This window comes from Gigantopelta aegis, chromosome 4 (genome assembly GCF_016097555.1).
Source record: "Gigantopelta aegis isolate Gae_Host chromosome 4, Gae_host_genome, whole genome shotgun sequence".
Lineage (NCBI taxonomy): Eukaryota > Metazoa > Mollusca > Gastropoda > Neomphalida > Peltospiridae > Gigantopelta > Gigantopelta aegis.
In genome coordinates this window covers 81,529,872-81,551,844 of record NC_054702.1, presented here as the reverse complement: position 1 = coordinate 81,551,844, position 21,973 = coordinate 81,529,872, and the positions used below count along the sequence as shown (strand labels likewise).

At 36.9% G+C, this 21,973-nt stretch overlaps 1 protein-coding gene across 1 annotated transcript in view; it reads left to right on the top strand.

Annotated features, from left to right (window-relative positions):
* LOC121370025 (opioid-binding protein/cell adhesion molecule homolog) overlaps positions 1-20,457 on the top strand; it is an 87,726-nt gene extending 67,269 nt beyond the window's left edge. Inside the window, 5 exon segments of the mRNA XM_041495120.1 lie at positions 7,861-8,013; positions 13,070-13,274; positions 14,217-14,369; positions 17,104-17,232; positions 19,973-20,457. Of these exon segments, the coding sequence (XP_041351054.1) occupies positions 7,861-8,013; positions 13,070-13,274; positions 14,217-14,369; positions 17,104-17,232; positions 19,973-20,340 (1,008 nt within the window). The 3' untranslated portion in view covers positions 20,341-20,457.
* Positions 20,458-21,973: the final 1,516 nt, after the last annotated feature.

The following is a 21,973-nucleotide window of genomic DNA, read 5'->3' as shown; positions in this document are numbered from 1 at the left end:
TAGCATGATATATGGAAGGAAGAAATAGTTTATTTAACGACGCGCTCAACTAGTATAATGGTATCCTCCCATTTGTTACACGTCCCATTTCGTACACACCTCATAACAACATAGGTCGCGGTTGAGTGAACTGCTAACCCTATGTCTAGTATGCAATAATAAACTCGCCTTCTATTAACAATTAAGATACAAGAACAGAACATATATTCACATTTATTACAAATTATCTATTTACTATGTGATGATAGACAACAATTGGTCACACATTATTACAATAAAAAACAAATTATCATAAATGTAATTATCATAAACTACAGATTCAATATCTGATCATTAAATGTCCGTAACATTCATTACAACATAACGCCATCCCATTGGTCCAGACATAGCAACGGGAGTTTATTCAATTCTCGATGAAAATAAAAATTATGTTGTCAGGGAATGTTATATCTCATGACGTCATTTTATATGGACAAATTGTCTTATTGAGCGTTATAAAGTATGAAGTTTTTATGTTATTATTAGCAAGTATAATTCAAACTGGATTTTTTTATATAGTTTAAACGCGTTATTTTCTCGATTTACAGTATGCATATCAATTTACAAATCCATATGATTAGTTTGATGGAATAAAGTTTAATTGAATAGAACAGTTGAATTGACTAGACTGTTCCACTAAGGTTATAGGGGTTTGTTTAATTAGTCCCTAAGCTGACTGTGTAAGAGCTTGGAGTACGCAGGTGTGTAACTAATGGGAGGCAACCAGTATAACATGGTCCTAGATAACCAAAATACCTAGGCCAATCTTTCCGAGTACGCTAATTAGAAAATACCAATTGGAGCCGACTGAAGGTGATCAGCATCCTTTATAACAAAACCAATCCACTTCAATTTGAAGCTAAACGAAACACTTAATGCGGAAAATGTTACACTTTTCTTCTCGTTGCGACAAAAGGTAATAAACTACCAACAACATCTCGGGTAATTCTCGTCACGCAGTCCTCGTGTAGCGTGGCACAGGTGTCCAGTGGCAAAATTAGCAAGGGTTCTAAGACTTCTCGTCAAGACGCTCTTATCAACCAATATGTTTTCTCCAGCTAACTAGCGCAATTGATGTAATTTCCCCAAGCCCTGACCACTACTGGATCATCTGTTTTGTGCTTGTCATGCATTATTCATGAGTTAAAGCGAGCACGCAGCCCCGAGATGGAAATTTCAATTCTGCAATTGCCTGGTCATGAAAGTGTGCTGCCTGTCGGTCTCGAGTGACCAGCAGACGACAATAAGATTTGACATGTCTTGTTAAACACCACCGACGCAGAGGACTGGTGCATGTCAAGCAGTTCTAATTAACACGTCAGAGGTCACGCGGAAGCTATTCAGGAAATGGAACAGACTAATTAATGTCTTTTTGGGGGAGAATGTTCAACAAAATGATCTTTTTATGACCGTACTAGCTCTATTAACAGTCACATTTAACCCACATTCTTGTTCGTAATTTTAAAATACCAAACTTCTAAACTGACTACAATACTAATACGTTGAATGTGGAAGTATTATAACTGTAGCCTTCTTTTAACTAGTTCACCAAGATAAACCTCGTGTGCAAGCACAACAGCGAGGTTTACCTGACCTAGCCATTCCGCCATTAGCAGTTTCTGGACAACGGTTCCGAGGAAATTTGCTCGGAACGAAATTGCGGTCAAAATAACGATTACCATCACATTTCCCCACCCTAATCGTATATTGTAATCTATTTTGAGCTCACCGAGACCAAGAAATACTTACTTTGAAACGATCTTCACTTTGAATTAAAGGAAAAAAGTCCGACTTGGTGAACTATCTTTTATCCTACTTAAGTTTAGTACAAAGACTGTCGTAGGAAGATTCAAAACAAGTCTGTGTTGTTTAACGACACCACTAGCACACTTTCGTTAATTAATCATTGGCTACTGGATGTCAAACATTAGGTAATTCTGATGCGTAGTCATCAGAGGAAACCCGCTACATTTTTCCTAATGCAGCAAGGGATCTTTTATATGCACCTTCACACAGACAGGAAAGCACATACCACGACCAGTTGTGGTGCATTGGTTTGAACGAGAAAAACCTAATCAGCTGAATGGATCCACCGAGGTGGTTTGATCCTACAACGCATGAACCTCAAGCGAGCACTCAACCGACTGAGCAAAATCCCGCCCCTCGTAGAAAGATATGTAGATAAAGAGAATAAGCACAGAATGCGAAATCAATAATCACTCGATATATCATAAAATTAAAAAACGAAATTTCTATGTTTTATTATAAATTTAAAAACCCCCCAAAACATTTTAATGTAATCGATAGAGGTTTTGAACGAACTAATATATAAGTGTTTTTATCATAATGCTACAGAAATACATTTCTGCTTTACTCACGACTTACTGAGTAACAAAACTATCAACTCATCTTCCCTTGGTTTCCCTTCTGATTAGAAATTTAAAGGTACTTAAAGGGACATTCCTGAGTTTGCTGCAATTTTTAAGATGTTATCGACTAACAGAGACATTTTGACGACTGTAATTACATATTAGTGGCTGTATATTAAACGTGTTTCTGATCGTTCTAACATTTGTATTAGGTTAAATTTCATTTTATTTCCGAAAAAAAGATTTGTTCGTACCTATTAAATTATTTGAAGACAAAATCCAGTTTGGGCTTCTTATGAATATTAATATGACCAGAAACACATTGAATATACAGACACTGATATTCTAAACAAGAAAATATATTTAATATATAAGTTTAATCGTAAAATTATTTTATTAGTCGGAAACATCTTACAATGCAGAAAACTCGGGAATGTCCCTTTAAGTTATGATCTAATACTTTTACTAACAATATTTGCCGTTTACACATGCTAAGGGAAACTTGAATGTTTTCTTCTTGGACTAAACTTGGGGGGAGGGGGGGGGGGGGTGATGGTGAGTCAGAATGACAGTTCCTATAAATCTGTATGGTCTGCGATATATGACATTTCAAGAGAACACTACCACTGAGCTATATTCTGTTCTACTGATTCAAAACCCGGGAATCCGTTTGGTCAATCGTCTGCATCTCAGCCAGTAAATCAGTCGATATGAATGACACAATGAAAAACCAGCGAAGCAGCCAAACGAAGGAAATCCACAAAAATTGTTGGACAAAATGGCTTTATGAATGCTATATATAGTTATGATCGGCATACACGTACTCCTTTCACAAACCAGAACCAATCTAATCATTAACCCACTGACAGACAGTCCAGACAGCCTAGGCGTGTGCCCAGAAGAGCATCTATGAACCTCAGATGGATAGAAGCGCGAAAATAAGTATTAAAGGAAATGAAACGTACTTCTTTCGCTGGTTTCAGTGGCGCAGTGGTTATGTCGTCCGGTTTAAATGTTAGTAGGTACTGGGTTCGTTTTCCTGTATCGGTTTTAGTGCAGCGTAATTGCATTGCTAGGCTCATTGACGCCACGTGCACAGATCAGTGGTTCATAACGTGTGCATCAAAAGACGTGGTATTTGCCTATGCTAACAGTGGGAAAATCCATATCTAGCTACTACTTAGAATTGGTTTTTGAACACACTTGAATTTGTTTGTTGGAATCTTCAATAAAAGGGCATACAATGTTTGTTTACTCAAAATGTAATTGCCGGCAAGCCAGTTTTTACAGTTGCTATCGACAATTATAATATACATAGCCACTCTACTTAGAATTGAATACTATAACTTATGTGGCGACAAAGGTTTATATGCCCGTAACCCTTTCGTGGACAAACTTCCATTCGGATGCGTGCCCATAATAGTGCATTTCACTTTAAAGAACATATAATACCGGTATACTCAACAAAATGAATCAAATATCAGTAGATATTTTCGGTATTTTTGTTTCTATGTAAATTGTACAAAATACATTTGTTTTTGGATATACAAAACTTGCTTGCTAGATTAAAATATTTCGTGGTATTCATGGAAAGAAAAAAACTTTGACAAACACAGATGTCATCTGTCCACAATGTATTAATTCGTCGTCGAAATTGTAGAATCTGTAACAGCCTTTTTAATTAATAAAGAGCGATGTCTAATTTATCACTTCGCCTTTTTAATTATTAAAATCCATGTTATCTGACCATGCATTGTTTCGTTGTTTAACTGCGAAAGAGAACAGAGAATTAGCATAGTTCTCGGTTACTACACAAATGACGAACGTCACGGCGATACGGATTAACTGGGAAGCATCAAGTAAAGTAAGCAGGCAGCAAAGTGTTTTAAAACTTTTATTTCATGTGAAATGTGTAGACATATTAACTGTTTGTTTTATAGAGAATATGTGACATGTATATGTCAGTGCCACAGGGCATCGTAGGTGACATATAATCCTTCGCTAGTCTGATAATTATCTTTAAATTATGATTCTTTTAACAAATACATTAGTCGTAAACGTAAAAGTAAGAATTCCATCCCATTCAAGGAGATGGATGCATCTCTCTCTCTCTCTCTCTCTCTCTCTCTCTCTCTCTCTCTCTCTCTCTCTCTCTCTCTCTCTCTCTCTCTCTCTCTGTGTGTGTGTGTGTGTCTCTCTCTCTCTCTCTCTCTCTCTCTCTCTCTCTCTCTCTCTCTCTCTCTCTCTCTCTCTCTCTCTCTCTCTCTCTCTCTCTCTCTCTCTCTCTCTGAGTACATTATTAATGTCTCCTATTTCTAGTTTAAAATGGTCCCATTTTCTGATTTGTTTCTCCCGTCGCAACCAATACTCCACGGCTGGTATATAAAAGACCGTGGTAGGTGCTGTCATATCTATGCATATAAAAAGATTTCTTGCTGCTAATGGACAAAAAAGCTGGTTTCCTTTGAGGACTACGTGCGACAATTACCAAATAGTTGACACCCAATAGCCGATGATTAATAACTCAATGTGCTCTAGTGGTGTCGTTAAACAAATAAAACTTTCAACTTTAAACAATGGCCTTGGTGTATGTCACACAAATATTTGTTTTTTCTTTTCACTAATCCTTCCATGTAACTTGCACATCTACAGCATTGTTTATTGTGTCTGGCAGCTGGAATTCTTCGTCTATCGTCAACATGCCAAAACTGTCAATTATTGAATTTTGAATGATTCCCACAACAGTCCGTGAATCAAATTATTGTCAAGCATTAATAAATTATAATAACCTTACAGAATTCCCCAGTGGTTGATTAGCCAATGCTTGTGAATAATTCAGAGCTTTCCAACTTGTAATATCCCCTCCGGAAGAGTAACCAATGTTGATCTGACATGGAAATTAGGACAGAACGTTGGTACTGCCTCGACCGTCTTGCGTCCATCGTGATTACCGAATGCATCATTAAGTTATCTGTGCTGTAATAACGAACTGTAAACACACGAAGGGCACCGTGTATCCTAAACATTCTTTATAAATACCAAACGCCCCGTGTATGTTAAATCACTGTGCAAGTATTGTACTTAAAGCGTTAGTGTTGTCTTTCATTTACCTCATCGATGAAGCGCTCTCCTGGCTTTCTTGTACAGAGATACAATTGTATACATTTAACAATTTTGTTTTGTCATTGTCATTGCGGTGTTTTTTTGTTTGTTGTTGTTTTATGTTGTGATGCACATTATTTCATGTTTTTGTGTGATATTCTTTTTGTGTGTTTTTTGTGTGTTATTTGTTTAGTATGATGAAAGGGGATGTAGCTAAGTAGTAGAAAGCTCGCCCGAGGTGTGGTATGTCGTAGGATCGATTCCCCGTTGATGGACCCTGGGTTTTTTTTACTCGCCTCAACCCATTCCTCCCGAATGGTATACCAAATACCGTAATTAAAGCTTTACTATCTGTGAGTAAATGCATAAAGCAACCTCGTAATCACTATATATTCGACAGGAGTGGCCTACATCACCGTCTCTCTTATTTCGTATGTTAGTAATACCAAATAACTGTGGGGTGTTTGGGGTTTTTGTAGTTATATAGTAGTCTTTTCTAAACTCTTTCGGGATTTAAAGTATGTATATGCAGAATAGTAAACCTAGCTCCACACACGGTACACACCACATCCTTTGATGGGTTAGCCCGAGTACTCTGACCGTTAGCTCGAGTTTCCTACGGGGTTAATCTGTTATATGTGATATAACAGAATAACGCTAGAGGACAATCGAGCTACCTGACCGTAAGAGAGCTAGATGGAATGAATGAATGAATGTTTAACGACACCTCAGCACAAAATTACACATCGGCTATTGGTTGTCACAAATGGTAACTATATGAAAATAAGAGAGCTAGATGGACGTTTGGACAGTTGTAACACGAGATAGCATTATAACTGTCCACATGTCCGTCTTGCTCTGTTACGGTCAGAGCACTCGGGCTATTAATGGGTCAGAGTGATAAACTGGGTCAATGATTGTTTCTTTCTTTTATTTAACGACGCCACTAAAGCACATTGATTTTTTATCTTATCATCGGCTATTGGACGTCAAACATATGGTCATTCTGACACTGTTTTTTAGAGGAAACCCGCTGTCGTCACATAGGCTACTCTTTTTACGACAGGCAGCAAGGGATCTTTTATTTGCACTTCCCGTAGGCAGGATAGCACAAACCATGGCCTTTATTGAACCAGTTATGGATCACTGGTCGGTGTAAGTGGTTTACACCTACTCATTGAGCCTTGCGGAGCACTCACTCAGGGTTTGGAGTCGGTATCTGGATTAAAAATCCCATGCCTCGACTGGGATCCGAACCCAGTACCTACCAGCCTGTAGACCGATGGCTAACCATGACGCCACCGAGGCCGGTGGGTCAGTGATTGAGGCGGGGAAATCCCAAGGTGTATATTGAGGAGAATCGATCTTATGACACGTCACATCTTAGACAGAGAAACTCGATCAGAGTTAAATTACACCCACGAAACCAATTCTCCAAACCACCAACAGGCACAACTAACTTGTAGGCCTATTGTAATTGTAACAATAACTGCTGACACACAGCGCCTCAACTATCATCCGCAGTCTGTTTCAAACTGGAAACCATACCAATCCAATTAGTACTGAACTGCACTTATTGCACTTTATTTATATGAATCCTACCGATGATTTTTAATTCTGCGTACAGCCAACGGTAGATGACTCAAAATATTTCTTGACGGCTGGGCGTCAGATGTTACTGGCTTCTCTCTGTGGGCTGTCTGTTCCGCGGACATGTGTAATTGCCGAGCAATGAAGTGGCATAATCAAATGAATAAGCGTTCACTTGTTACCGCCGACTGCTCCCAGGGGCATGTTTTGATTGCTATCAATAAGCATAAATCTTCGTTCTTTTATTCCCCATTGATCACGATTTACATAGCTGTTTGCGTGTATGATTATTTGAATACATCGGCACGACGCGACGAAACACGATGGTGACAGCCTTGCTGAATTATCTGAAGCTCAAACGGCATATTGAAACATATTGTTTTATTTACAAAATACCAACTTCAACATGGCTTGTAACAGGAGGTAGCTTGGTGGTAGTGCGCTCGACTGAGGTGTGATGGGTCGTAGGATCGATCACTCTAGAATGTGTCGGGTTTCTTCCCGTCCCAATCGGTCAGATGACTGGTATATTAGGGTCCTGTCTATTGGAAAGTGTATATAAACTAGCCCTCGTTGTTAATATCGGTGGGAGTATCCTATAAGACGGTAGCGGGTTAGCCCCCCCCCCCCCCCCATCACCACCACTTCTCCCTCTCTCTCGCTCTCTTTCTCTCTCTCTCTCTCTCTCTCTCTCTCTCTCTCTCTCTCTCTCTCTCTCTCTCTCTCTCAAGACTATCTTGTAGATGTACTGATTTTTAAGTTCTACATAATAATATCACCCTGAACGTTATTATCTGTTGTAGGAGCGATTGCCCTGGAGCCTAGTTTCGACGTGCCCATGGTGAACGTGACGGTCAAGGCCGGAACTACGGCTATCCTGCCATGCTCCGTCAAGTTTCTCGGACAACACCAGGTAAAACCACGGCTCTCAGATATATAATACAACTATAATACGTTTCATATATATTTGCACGACAGAGCTGAAAGGGTGTACATATAAAACCCAGAGCATCAGCAAATTATGCATAATCCGTGCATAAATATTGTACATATTCTACATTCATTGTGGCAAAATCATGTTCTCCGACAGTTCCGTCATGTAGCGCGTTTTTTTAAAATGTATTATATTTTGTTATCGGCATCTACTGGTGAACAACTTCAGTGGAATCAATATATAAACACGTAGTGATCTCAAAATACGTTTTATAATATAGTAGAATCTATCATAAAGAGCAGCTTCTATAACACTCAGCTATCCATACCATGGAGTCCAGATCTGCCCTTTCTGCATTTACGAATATTCAAAGCTCTGTATCTGCCACAAACATCGCCCTTGTGGAGGTCCTGCTGTAGCAGTCAGGGCGTGTGGGATCATATAGCCTGTAATACTACATCAGGTGGAATAATGCACGGTATTCCCCTCTGAGGTGTCACCTAGCACTGACAAGACACCGCAGGGTATGAAGATTGACGGACTGCAAGGAGTCTGTAATTCCATTGTCTGGCTAGCCCATCACAGTTGCAGTTAAACAGTGGGAAACAGGCTTGCAGTGGATTAGTAAGTCGAACATGATTATTATTGGAACTCTGGTGGTCAAAGATGAAGTGCACTTATATGTAGGGCGTTTTTTCAAAGAGGAAGAAAGGTGGATGTGTTGTTTTGTCAGGTGAGGTGTCAGTTAAGGAAGACAACAGCTGGTGGCTACAACAATTATAAAACCAAGCCATGAGACAGAACGATATTAATATCTGATCATTTCATTACGATTTATATTTAGTCATTACATTTTAGTACTGTACAATTAAAAAAATAACTTTTCATACGTTTTGGTTTTATATTTGCTTTAAAATAGTGTAAAAGTGTGTAAATATAAAAGTGTGCCCCCCCCCCCCCCCCCCCCCTTTTGGCACCTTCCTATGCCACTGTTCTGGTTTAGTCAAAGTGTTTTAAAAATCTAAGTATACTATAAGTTGTAGAAGCATCACGAGGGGTTTATGGATTTGTATACCCTCTGTATGCTCTTGTACCCCGAGCCGAGGCGTACAAGAGCATACAGACGGCATAGAAATCCATAAACACCCTAGTGATGCTTCTATAACGAATTTATCTTGCCGACATGTTTAATTACAATATTTTCTTCAAACACATCCAGGTGCATTAATAATGTTACAATAAATAAAAAAATTCAATAGCAACACCATGTACCCAGTTTAGTGTTATTGTAAGGAGATGTAAAGTGACGTCATTGGAATATTAACGTCATTCAAATTAAAAATTAGCTGTATTATTACAATGCTTCGCCACATTAAAATGCTCGCTTTTCATCAATTTCATTTTCCAATCGGTTGGCAAATCGTTTGACAGCCATGTTTTATTTACGTTGGTAACAGACGAATTTTTGTATGGCGTTGTCACGGGGATTCTATAATACCCGTAACTGAATAAAACACGATTGTCCAAATCTCTCCTAACTGTATATCTATTAGATCTCTCTGTAACAGGCAGTTATACCCGCTGTGGCTCGTCTCTAGGTATGATCAGAGATAAGATCTTATATAAAGTATATATTATTATAGCACGTTTAGTTCACTAGAAAACACAACAAAAACACAACACACTTTGGAATCTGTATTAACCTACGCTGACAAAGGTACTGCCGCAGTAGTTAATTAATAACAACAATAATAACAACCCAGAACTGATCACTTAATTAGTTAATCTCTAGGTGTCTAGTTTACACAATATGCTAATCACTTCACCGTGACACAACACCCACACGTGTAATATTTGAGAAACGCTAACACACACACGTGCGATAATGGAGAAACGCTTCCAGGGGAACTTAATTAATAAAGGAATTACAACACTATTCCTAACTGGTTAATTTTTGATTAACCCTAACTACTCATTCAATAACGTGTGTTAATTGAGAAACGCTAACACACACACGTGTGATAATGGAGAAACGCTTCCAGGAGAACTTAATTAATAAAGGAATTTCAACTCTATTCCTAAATGGTTAATTTTTAATTAACCCTAACTACTCATTCAATAACCTTGTAACACTGAATTAATACTGGTACCTATCACAATAAAGACAATAACCTACAGTTTACCTAGGTCCTCTAGGATGACTGGCTAAGCTTTATATATATATATATCAGAACGGTGAGCCTACAGAATACTGCGTCAGATGACCGGCAGCACCGTCTAAATAATATTGGTATAATATAGTATTAAAATATTTAAAGTCACATCAATCGCATCAAGGTTATACACAGAGCAGAAAATATATATTTACCAAAGTCCCGTCTGAACTAATATAGATCGTTCAGTGGACGGACAGCGATCCCCTGGATCCTTCCAAAATGTTTCTCCTCGATATCTCTAAAACCCTAGCTATTTATTCAAAACTCTCAGAGACAGCGAATATCGCCTGGGGGTACAAGGCGGTACCTCACGTATCATGTGGATTTTCCACAGACACCATGCCGGCATATTTTTCTCTGATCGTCAGACTGGCTGTCGCCATAGTCGCCAAATCACGGTTGTAAAAACCGCACTCGCGGAGGTATTACGTAACTACTGGCCACATGGCTCCGCATCTGGGCTGGGTGTGTATTAGAAGTACAGCTCGATGACCGTCGCGCAAAGGTATCACATAACAAGTTGCCCACCTGGGCTAAGTGCATTTGGAACTGCACACGGCCTTCTAAAACAATTAATATCGCCACAGGCGAAAAGAAATTAAGAGCATGTACCGTCACAGGCGCATTAATACAATAACAACAGTCCGATGTTACAAATGGGGTATAAGAGATTAGACTCCTCCCACGTGGGGTGTAAGGATTTTTTTTCAAGGCTAAATAACCAATGAGATTCGAGTATTTTACATGAAGGCGAGATCATTTCTTTTTATTCAAGTATAACTGTCATATTAAGCATTTCCCTGTAACGTAACCAAGTACGCAATGTGTCATTACGCTTTAAAAGGCTGGATTATAGGTTGTAGAAAAGTATGTTTAATTAAAACAGAACTCAGTTTAAGAAAATATAATGTCGTATAATTGCATTGCTTTACAAACATTTACCCAACTGGTAGCACCTTCAAGAGTATTACAATTCCATCTCGTTATACAATTAAAAACAATAAAACAATATACGTACTACCGTATTATACAGTTAGCATCTAGCTATGTCAACTTTCTAGTGCCTAGCTTTAAAAAGCGTATTCAAAACCATCAATGGTAAGATATAACAGAAAACCTGTCAGCGTTGTTTTACCAGGTCAGCGATATTTATGCATTATAACATTAAGCTAGGGCCGAGTCCCATTATTGTTCAGGAATGGAGTTACGAGGATATTCCCCTACTAAAAATACACCATTAAATAATAACTTTATGCCAATATATGTTAGTATGGAGTTTAACACTAGTGATTTTGGTGGGTTAATTAAGTAGGGTTTCATCTCTCCATTACTGAAAAATAATGGAGTGTTCAGACAATGCTGTGACGTCACAGGTGTATTTTAACTAGTATTAATGTACCGAGTACTGTTTTCTTGAAACACATGCAGAATGCCACCAACATTAACTTTTGTGGGCGGAACTCTAGTAGTTAAGAACGCATACAGTTATATGGAAATGAGCAACTTCAATTCCCAATTTTTTCAATTAATTTTAAGGGCGATACGTTATAGTATTTAAATCTATGGTCTATATGTTGACTGAAAGGTTATATGAAGCAATTTTAGCCACATATGCTACCATTGTCGTCTGCTGGGATGAACTGCTCTACAGAACACTAAAAGAACGCTGAAAGGTGCACTAGGCAGTTGGACCTTTGGATAAAATTGTCCATCTGGCCAATTGTTGTACAAATTGAATAAACTGCGCGCCGGAATACAATATGACGACTCCAGAGAACAACTGGCTGACAGATTCCGCGGCTTAATGGTCTTAAATTATTGCGAACCCCTCGAACCGTGCTGCTCCTCCGCCATGTTTTATGTCTCCGTGGGTCGCCCGTGTCAGAAAAGAGAAATGTGATATTTCCGGGCTAATACCCGTGAAGGAACTAGTTTTTGTGGTTCCACGGCCAGATGTCAGAAAGCATGAAGCCAAGAGACACTCAGCCGATTAGGTCTAAAGTCTATCTTCACCCACTCGTTCTACACTCTAGTATTAATTTGTTTTAGGTGTCAGAGGTTCAACGAATCTCAGATATTACAGACGAGGGTGATTTATTTTGAAGAAAAAAAGTTGTTTGATGGTTTGTAAACCATGATGATCATTGATCTGTTTTAAAAGTGAACATAATATCGATGCTGAAGACGAGTTTTATCTCTATTTAGAACGTTTAATGTTTGATTGCTAGTCGTGTCTTTTGTACTATTATTTATACTGTGTTAATGTTCTGCATTATCCATGGATATAATTAAATACATGCCTGTAGATCATCTCTAATATTTGACATGAAGACTATAAATTTTGAAGAGAATAATGCCTGTACTTGTTTATTGGCATTTGCACCCTTAACCTCTAAAGGTCCATATTACTGTGCGAACTGATGGCTTTTGTTACTGGGCAATATCTAAACATTTGCTATTGATGTTATAGCATAGAGCATTAGTTATTAAGCATTAAGTCATTGCTTACAACAGAAAATAGTACATCGGTTGATCAGGTCCACTGGGCCATTATACAGATTCTGTTATCTGTCTGCTTGGTTGTACCAGAAAAAAAGCAGGAAATCCATGATTACAAACTCTCTTATTTGCTATGCTAATTCGGTTGTGTATTATTAACATCGATTGATATCTTGCCATATATCTGCACCATCCAGCAATGTCCAAACAAACTTAATGTAAGACCCTAAGTAATTTGTTAAATATAAATTTAGTAATTTCATCTCTTCTGTTGTATTATTTGATTAATGTCGGATAACTATTCTGACTTTTGTTTCCAGGTTGTCTGGACTGACCAGTGGTCAACGTTACTGACCTTCGAGGATCGTCGGATAATTGATGACGAACGGCTAAGTGTGGAGCGCCCGTATACGAAGGATTGGAATCTACACATCAGGAAGGTCAAACACAAGGACGAGGGCATCTACAACTGTCAGGTCAACACGAGTCCTGTGAAGATTAAAACAGTTAACCTTAAGGTCCAAGGTATGATACAGGTCAAGCCACCATGACTAAACACCAGCATAACAATAAGACGGAAATGGCATTGGCAATAGCAAATAATTGTTTTCTGTCTAATACAATAAATTTGTTTGTATTTCAGAGAAAAATCCCCACTAAAACAACGCAAAAAAACAACGCAAAAAAACAAAACAAAACAAAAACACAAAACATAATAACAAACACACAAAAAAAGCAAGCAAAAATATAGTGTCTAGGGAATAAGATATAAGTATGCACAGCCGTTACAATATCACTCTAAACATTAAAAGGCATGCATTCGACATATACTAGGCCATTAAAATGTAATTCATGTTATATCGTTTCAGTTCGGTGAGGTACATTTACACACACACACACACACACACACACACACACACACACACACACACACAGAGAGAGAGAGGGAGGGAGGGAGAGAGAGAGAGAGAGAGAGAGAGAGAGAGAGAGAGAGAGAGAGAGGGGGGGGGGGGGGGAGAGACATACATTAACATTAGTTTCTTTGTTCAAAATATTTGGAACATATGACTGAATGTTATGAAGTAACATCTCTTCTTAATGTTAATTTTCAACTTGACACTCAATAGCCGACATATTTGTCGTACTAGGGTGTCATGAAACATTCAGTCATTTATGTGTTTCAACTACTGGTATTTTCTTTACAATTATATAACAATAACTCTTGTATATGTTGGTTCTAGCTTGAATGGAACATGTGAGGGACGATGTCGCTATCGTATTCCATATAATTATACCTCCTGAAGACTGCAAAGAATAAAAGTTAAGACTACTGAAAATATATTGTCTTCTTCCTGAAGAGACCATAATAACCTCCAACTATCTTCTGTACTCTGTTGCTATCTTCATCCAGTAAAGACCAACATTATCTCCCTCTACCATCTGTACAGTGTTGTTGTCTTCTTGCAGTACCGGCTAAGATAGTTCCTGGTTTGTCGTCTGGCGAGGTGCTGGCGCGTGAATATGACACCGTGACGCTCGTCTGCAACGTCACGGGGATCCCGATTCCCACGGTCACGTGGTACAGACGGACGGGCGACGGCTCTGAGCCGGAGAAAGAGAGTGAGTTCTGCCATGGCACTACTAGTAAGATTTCGTTTTTGGTTTGCATGATTATTGCACAAATCCAGTTACAGTGAAGATGCTCTTCACAAATGACCGCTCCCGGTTTTATTGACAACCCCAAAGTTTCAAATGACGTTAACCAGTATAAATCAAATGATAATATGAGCTATGGCATACATACCTTTTTATGTTATCTTCCAACTTTAGTGTAAGAGTTGCAAGGGTTTCCTTTTGAATGCATATAATATTTAAAAACACAAATTGTCAGTTGGCAGGATTCGAACCCACTGCACCGATTCGCATGGCATATGACAGCCCGCAACTTTACCAATTCGGCCAATTAAGTCTTCCACAAAATTGGAAGTTCAATTAACCGTAGATATGAAAACTTGCTGGGGAAATACTTGGTTCGAAACTAATGCATCAGTTTGTATGAAAGAAAGAAAGAAAGAAATGTTTTATTTAACGACGCACTCAACACATTATTTTACGGTTATATGGCGTCAGACATATGGTTAAGGACCACACAGATTTTGAGAGGAAACCCGCTGTCGCCACTACATGGGCTACTCTTCCGATTAGCAGCAAGGGATCTTTTATTTGCGCTTCCCACAGGCAGAATAGCACAAACCATGGCCTTTGTTGAACCAGATATGGACCACTGGTCGGTGCAAGTGGTTTACACCTACCCATTGAGCCTCGCGGAGCACTCACTCAGGGTTTGGAGTCGGTATCTGGATTAAAAATCCCATGCCTCGATTGGGATCCGAACCCAGTACCTACCAGCCTGTAGACCGATGGCCTACCACGACGCCACCGACAGTTTGTATGAATATACAGCAATTTTTAAATTGCAATGTGGCAAATGATGGACTATAAATAATGTTTAAAAAGTATGTGCTTTTGTTTGGATGAGTGAGTTGTTCTATTTATTGTTCTGTATCGCCCCCAGATCAGAATAGGTAAAGGTATGTTCTTCTGTTTGGATCAGAGGGTTGTCGTTGTTTTTATTGTTTTGTGTTGTCTCCATAACAGAATATTAAAAGTATGTGAACATTGCAATGTCTGGGTGGGTTGATTTAATTATAACTTCGTGTTACATATTAGATGATATATAATGTTCATATGAGCTGAATGTTTACCCCAAAACAGATTGACACAAGCAAAAGGTATTCATATTTTGTACACTGGGATATTTTAAATGTTGCACGCACATATAGTTGTACTGGTCACTTTTTAAAAACTATTAGTTCTACATTTTACAATACCAGGATTGTCTTGAATTTTTTCAAATTTAAAGCCGTTGGTATATTTTATTACCAATAATCGTTAAGGTGATTTATATATACAAATTAAATTATTTTGCATCTACATTTTAAGATGTTCTTATTTTCATAAAACACAACGTGCACGTTGGTAGGAATGTGTTAATAATTGCATGCTGCATCGTGTTAATAAGCACACAATATTTTAATTCAAATACTTGTAAAACATGGGACTTATTTGGGTCTGTGCCACTGAGATAAAATTAAAGTTTGTTTTGTTTAATGACACCACTAGAGCACATTGATTTATTAATCATCGCCTGTTAGATGTCAAACATTTAGTAATTTCGACATATAGTTTTAGAGAGGAAACTCGCTACATTTTTCCAGTAGTAGCAAGGGATATTTTATATTCACCATGCTAATGATAGTACATACCACGGCCTTTAATATACCAGTCGTGGTGCACTGACTGGAACGAGAAATAGCCCAATGATCCCATTGACGGGGATCGATCCTAGATCCTAGATCGACCGCGCATCAAGCGAGCGCTTTACCACTAGGCTACGTCCCGCCCCCTGATATAAAGACACAATCACTATTTTGACCCATCAGCACAATTGCATGTATAAACAGATTACGTCTATAATAGTACAAAAGCTCATCGTAATAAGGTTTACAATCTGCACGAGTGCAAATATGCATTACCAATATTGATGAGATTCAACTTTCTTATTTCGTCATCAAGTCGGCAAATAGCCCACTTCTAGTAAATTGCATGTACGTCTATATACATTGTAATACATTTTATAGTGTATTAGGAAAATCGATCAGTCTTGGTATAAATATACACAGAAAGGAATGGAACGGATAATTCAAATTCCCATACTTATTCATTTCTATTTATTCCTGATTTACAGAATGCTTGGATTATTCTATTTTAACTAAATACCATTCAGCAATAGGTTATAGGTACAGTTTACACTGCACAGTTTATGAAACAGTTATGTCAGAACTGTTTGAAACTTCCCTTGAAGTTGTTCTGCCATATTTTTAGACTACAAATATGCATGCTTTTGTTTAGTTTAGATTTATTTCTCACAAATATCTTAAAGCATTATATTTTTTTAAACATAAATGTTTCCTCTTAAATACAAACAAACATTTGTGGGTTGTTTTATACTAAAAAGAATAATCTGCCGGAAATTTATGAAATATTATTAAAATAATTGTTCATGAAATCATAGCATATGTAAGTAAAATACTCATAAACGATCCAAGTACTTCACATAAAAAACCGCAGGTCTCGTTATTATTAATATGATTCTGCTAATACCTTTCTTTGTAAAACTTTGAAAATACATATATTGGTTAAGCATTTATTGTCAAATGATAAAGTGCATTGTATATCTCCTGTTCAAAATTTAGTATACTAGATATTATTTAACTTTTTTTTTTCTTCACAGAAATAGGAATGAGCGGCGAGGTGCTCATCATCCACAACGTCAGTCGATATTGTAGCGACGTCTACGAATGTGTAGCATTCAACGGGGTTCCGCCAGCTGTTAGCAGAAAAATCAAAGTATCAGTTGAATGTAAGAATGTTTGAGTATGTGTTGGATGTAAGAATGTTTAAGTATATGTTGAATGTAAGAATGTTTGAGTATATGTTGGATTTTGAATATGTGTTGGATGTAAGAATGTTTGAGTATATGTTGAATGTAAGAATGTTTGAGTATATGTTGCAAGTAAGAATGTTTGAGTATATGTTGGATGTAAGAATGTTTGAGTATGTGTTGAATGTAAGAATGTTTGAGTACATGTTGCAAGTAAGAATGTTTGAGTATATGTTGGATGTAAGAATGTTTGAGTATGTGTTGGATGTAAGAATGTTTGAGTACATGTTGGATGTAAGAATGTTTGAGTATATGTTGGATGTAAGAATGTTTGAATATGTGTTGGATGTAAGAATGTTTGAGTACATGTTGGATGTAAGAATGTTTGAGTATGTGTTGCAAGTAAGAATGTTTGAGTATATGTTGCAAGTAAGAATGTTTGAGTATATGTTGGATGTAAGAATGTTTGAGTATGTGTTGCAAGTAAGAATGTTTGAGTATATGTTGGATGTAAGAATGTTTGAGTATATGTTGGATGTAAGAATGTTTGAGTATGTGTTGGATGTAAGAATGTTTGAGTATATGTTGCAAGTAAGAATGTTTGAGTATATGTTGGATGTAAGAATGTTTGAGTATATGTTGGATGTAAGAATGTTTGAGTATATGTTGGATGTAAGAATGTTTGAGTATATGTTGCAAGTAAGAATGTTTGAGTATATGTTGGATGTAAGAATGTTTGAGTATATGTTGGATGTAAGAATGTTTGAGTATATGTTGAATGTAAGAATGTTTGAGTATATGTTGCAAGTAAGAATGTTTGAGTATATGTTGGATGTAAGAATGTTTGAGTATATGTTGAATGTAAGAATGTTTGAGTATATGTTGCAAGTAAGAATGTTTGAGTATATGTTGGATGTAAGAATGTTTGAGTATATGTTGAATGTAAGAATGTTTGAGTATATGTTGCAAGTAAGAATGTTTGAGTATATGTTGGATGTAAGAATGTTTGAGTATATGTTGGATGTAAGAATGTTTGAGTATATGTTGCAAGTAAGAATGTTTGAGTATATGTTGGATGTAAGAATGTTTGAGTATATGTTGGATGTAAGAATGTTTGAGTATATGTTGCAAGTAAGAATGTTTGAGTATATGTTGGATGTAAGAATGTTTGAGTATATGTTGGATGTAAGAATGTTTGAGTATATGTTGCAAGTAAGAATGTTTGAGTATATGTTGGATGTAAGAATGTTTGAGTATATGTTGGATGTAAGAATGTTTGAGTATATGTTGGATGTAAGAATGTTTGAGTATATGTTGCAAGTAAGAATGTTTGAGTATATGTTGGATATAAGAATGTTTGAGTATATGTTGGATGTAAGAATGTTTGAGTATCTGTTGGATGTAAGAATGTTTGAGTATATGTTGGATGTAAGAATGTTTGAGTATATGTTGAATGTAAGAATGTTTGAGTATATGTTGGATGTAAGAATGTTTGAGTATATGTTGGATGTAAGAATGTTTGAGTATATGTTGGATGTAAGAATGTTTGAGTATATGTTGCAAGTAAGAATGTTTGAGTATATGTTGGATGTAAGAATGTTTGAGTATATGTTGGATGTAAGAATGTTTGAGTATATGTTGGATGTAAGAATGTTTGAGTATATGTTGAATGTAAGAATGTTTGAGTATTAGTTGAATGTAGCAATGTTTGAGTAAGAGTATTAGTTGAATGTTAGAATGAGTATCGGTTGAAGGTAACAATGTTTGTGTATCAGTTGAATGTAAGCATGTTTGTGTATCGTTTGAATGTAAGCATGTTTGAGTATCGGTTGAATGTAAGCATGTTTGAGTATCAGTTGAATGTAAGAATGTTTGTGCATCAGTTGTGTGTTTGAATATCAGCTGAATATAAGACTGTTTATGTATCAGTTGAATTTAAGAGTGTTTGAGTATTAGTTGAGCATAAGAATGTTTGTCTATCAGTTGAATATAAGAATTTTGAGTGTCAGATTAATTAAATAATCTCGGAGTATCACTTGAATGTAAGAATGTCTGAGTATCAGTTGTATGTAAGAATGTCTGAGTTTCAGGTGGGTGTAAGAATATATGAGTATCATTTGAATGTAAGAATGTTTGAATACTAGTTGAATTTATGATGTATGAGTATCAGATGAATATTAGAATGTATGAGTATCAGATGAATGTAAGAATGTTTGAGTAATAATTGAATATAAGAATGAATCAGTATAGGTTGAATTTAAGAATGTTCAAGTATCATTTGAATACAAGAATGTTTGAATATCAGCCCGTACACCTAGGGTATCACATGCACTATCATGATTATGAATTAAAACTCCTCTGCTGCTGTTCAGTAGGAGTAGCCTATATGGGGGTAGAGAGTTTGCTGTGTTGCTCTCGACAAAGTGTCGAAAAATCAAACTGCTATAGTTTGGAGTATCATTAAACAAATAACCATTTACTGTTCTTTACTTATCTAGTACCATAGTAAAGCTTTGACATTTTCACAATTATTATATTCATTAAATTATATATTTTTAATGAGTTAATAAAAAGATCCACGTCTAATAATTACTTTTTATCCAGCCTGTCTTTATCAATTGTATCTAGGAACCTGATGTTTCCGTATGTAGACGTTAATGTACACGAACGTGAAGACGGAATTAGGTGTATAACGGACACAAGTTTCATTTTATTTCAGTCGTACCAGAGGTGCGTCTGCCGACTAAACGCATTGGGCAGGAAATTGGAAGGGAGACAATCCTGGAATGCATAATCAGCGCATACCCACACGAAATCAGTGTGTGGGAGCGGAACGGGGTGGAGATAGTGAACAGCTTAAAATACAGGGTAGAGATCTATTACGAAGGAGACCACACGATAACGCTGAGTCTGAGAATTCGCGATCTGGCAGAAATGGATTTTGGTCATTATACTTGTGTCGCCTCCAACATGCTGGGTCGTGATTCAGAGACGATGATACTTTACGGTAAGCTTCATATGTTGTTCTATTTAGTCTATAGTCACCGCAAGAGAAGGGTGGAGATCATTGGTAGAACGCTCGCCTAGGATGTGGTGGGTCGTAGAATCAACCTTTTTCCGTGGACTTGTGTATTTTTTAAAATGTATTTTTGTCCCAACCAGTGCACTACGCCAGGTACATCAACTGCCGTTGCTGTATGATCTGTCTGTGGAAAATATATATATATATATATATATATATACATATATATATATATATATATATATATATATATATATATATATATATATATATATATATATATATATATATATAAAGCCTGGTTTTTATCAAATCTGTAACGAACGGAGATCAACACAGACGTTTCATGATAGACCTGCAAAGTTGAACAGGTTTCAACTTCCCATTTCATCCATGTTTCCATAAAAAAAAAAAAAAAAAAAAAAAAAAAATGACCTCATCCCCTAAAACCAAATCCCACCAAATACACACACATGCACGCACGCACGCACACACACACACAAAAAACATCCACACAACAAAAGAAGAACAAACAACAACAATGCACAAACCCCCAGCAAATGAAAGAGAGAAAAAAGTTTATTTTGGTCTGTGTCTCTATGCGACTGTTCATGACGTGTTACAGGTTTTATATATATGAAAAAAAAATCATATTTAAAAGATACTTTGTTACTTTTGGGTGGAACTACACCTGTATTCCATCACAAAGTAACTGATGTTGTTGTATGCTGTATGTTTCTACTACACCTTCATTTCATCATAAAGTCACTTATCTTTCTGTATGTTTTATGTTTCTACAACATCTGTATTTCATCATAAAGTAAATGATATTTCTTTGTGCTGTATGTTTCTCCTACACCTGTATTTCATCATAAAGTAACTGATGTTTCTGTATGCTGTATGCTTCTACTACACTGCATTTAATCATAAAGTAACTGATATTTCTCTGCTGTATATTTATACTACATCTGTATTTAGTCATAATGTAACTGATATCTCTTTGTGCTGTATGTTTATACAGCACCTGCATTTTAATCATAAAGTAACTGATGTTTCAGACTACGCGGCCTACAAGCGAACACTACCACCACCGACAACAACGACAACACGCTATAACCACAACCGAAACCGGTTTTACCTGACGCAATACCCTCCGCAGTTCGTTAACGGACGGGAGGACGCGAGGAGGTTAGATTTTATTACACGCAGACCACCGCCCACACCTAGACCACGTGACAGATCTTACCCAGGTAAAGTATGATGGTTTTATCATACTGACTTTGTTTTAGCTTTTGTGAATTTGTGAATACAGTATGAATCTTCTTTAAAAGGACTGTCTTGAGTTTGTAGCCATTGTAAAATAGTTCCGTCTAACAGAATCTTTTAAGGACTAAAATTACATATTAAATACATTTTCTTGTTTACAATACGAATGTCTCTATATCCAATGTGTTTCCAGCCGTGTTTCATTTTACTTCGCAATATATATATTTCGAAATTATAGGGAGGTAAAAATCCGGTTTGGGCTACTAAAAATATAAGGACGGCAACAACACTTTGTTTATACAGTATCTTTTTAGCAAGTTCAAATTGGTTTATCTACACGATACATAGTCCAATTGACATTTTGTAAATGTCTTGGCGATATGCTTCTGTGAATTACTGGTGATTCGACAATAAAAGGACAGCCAATCGCCA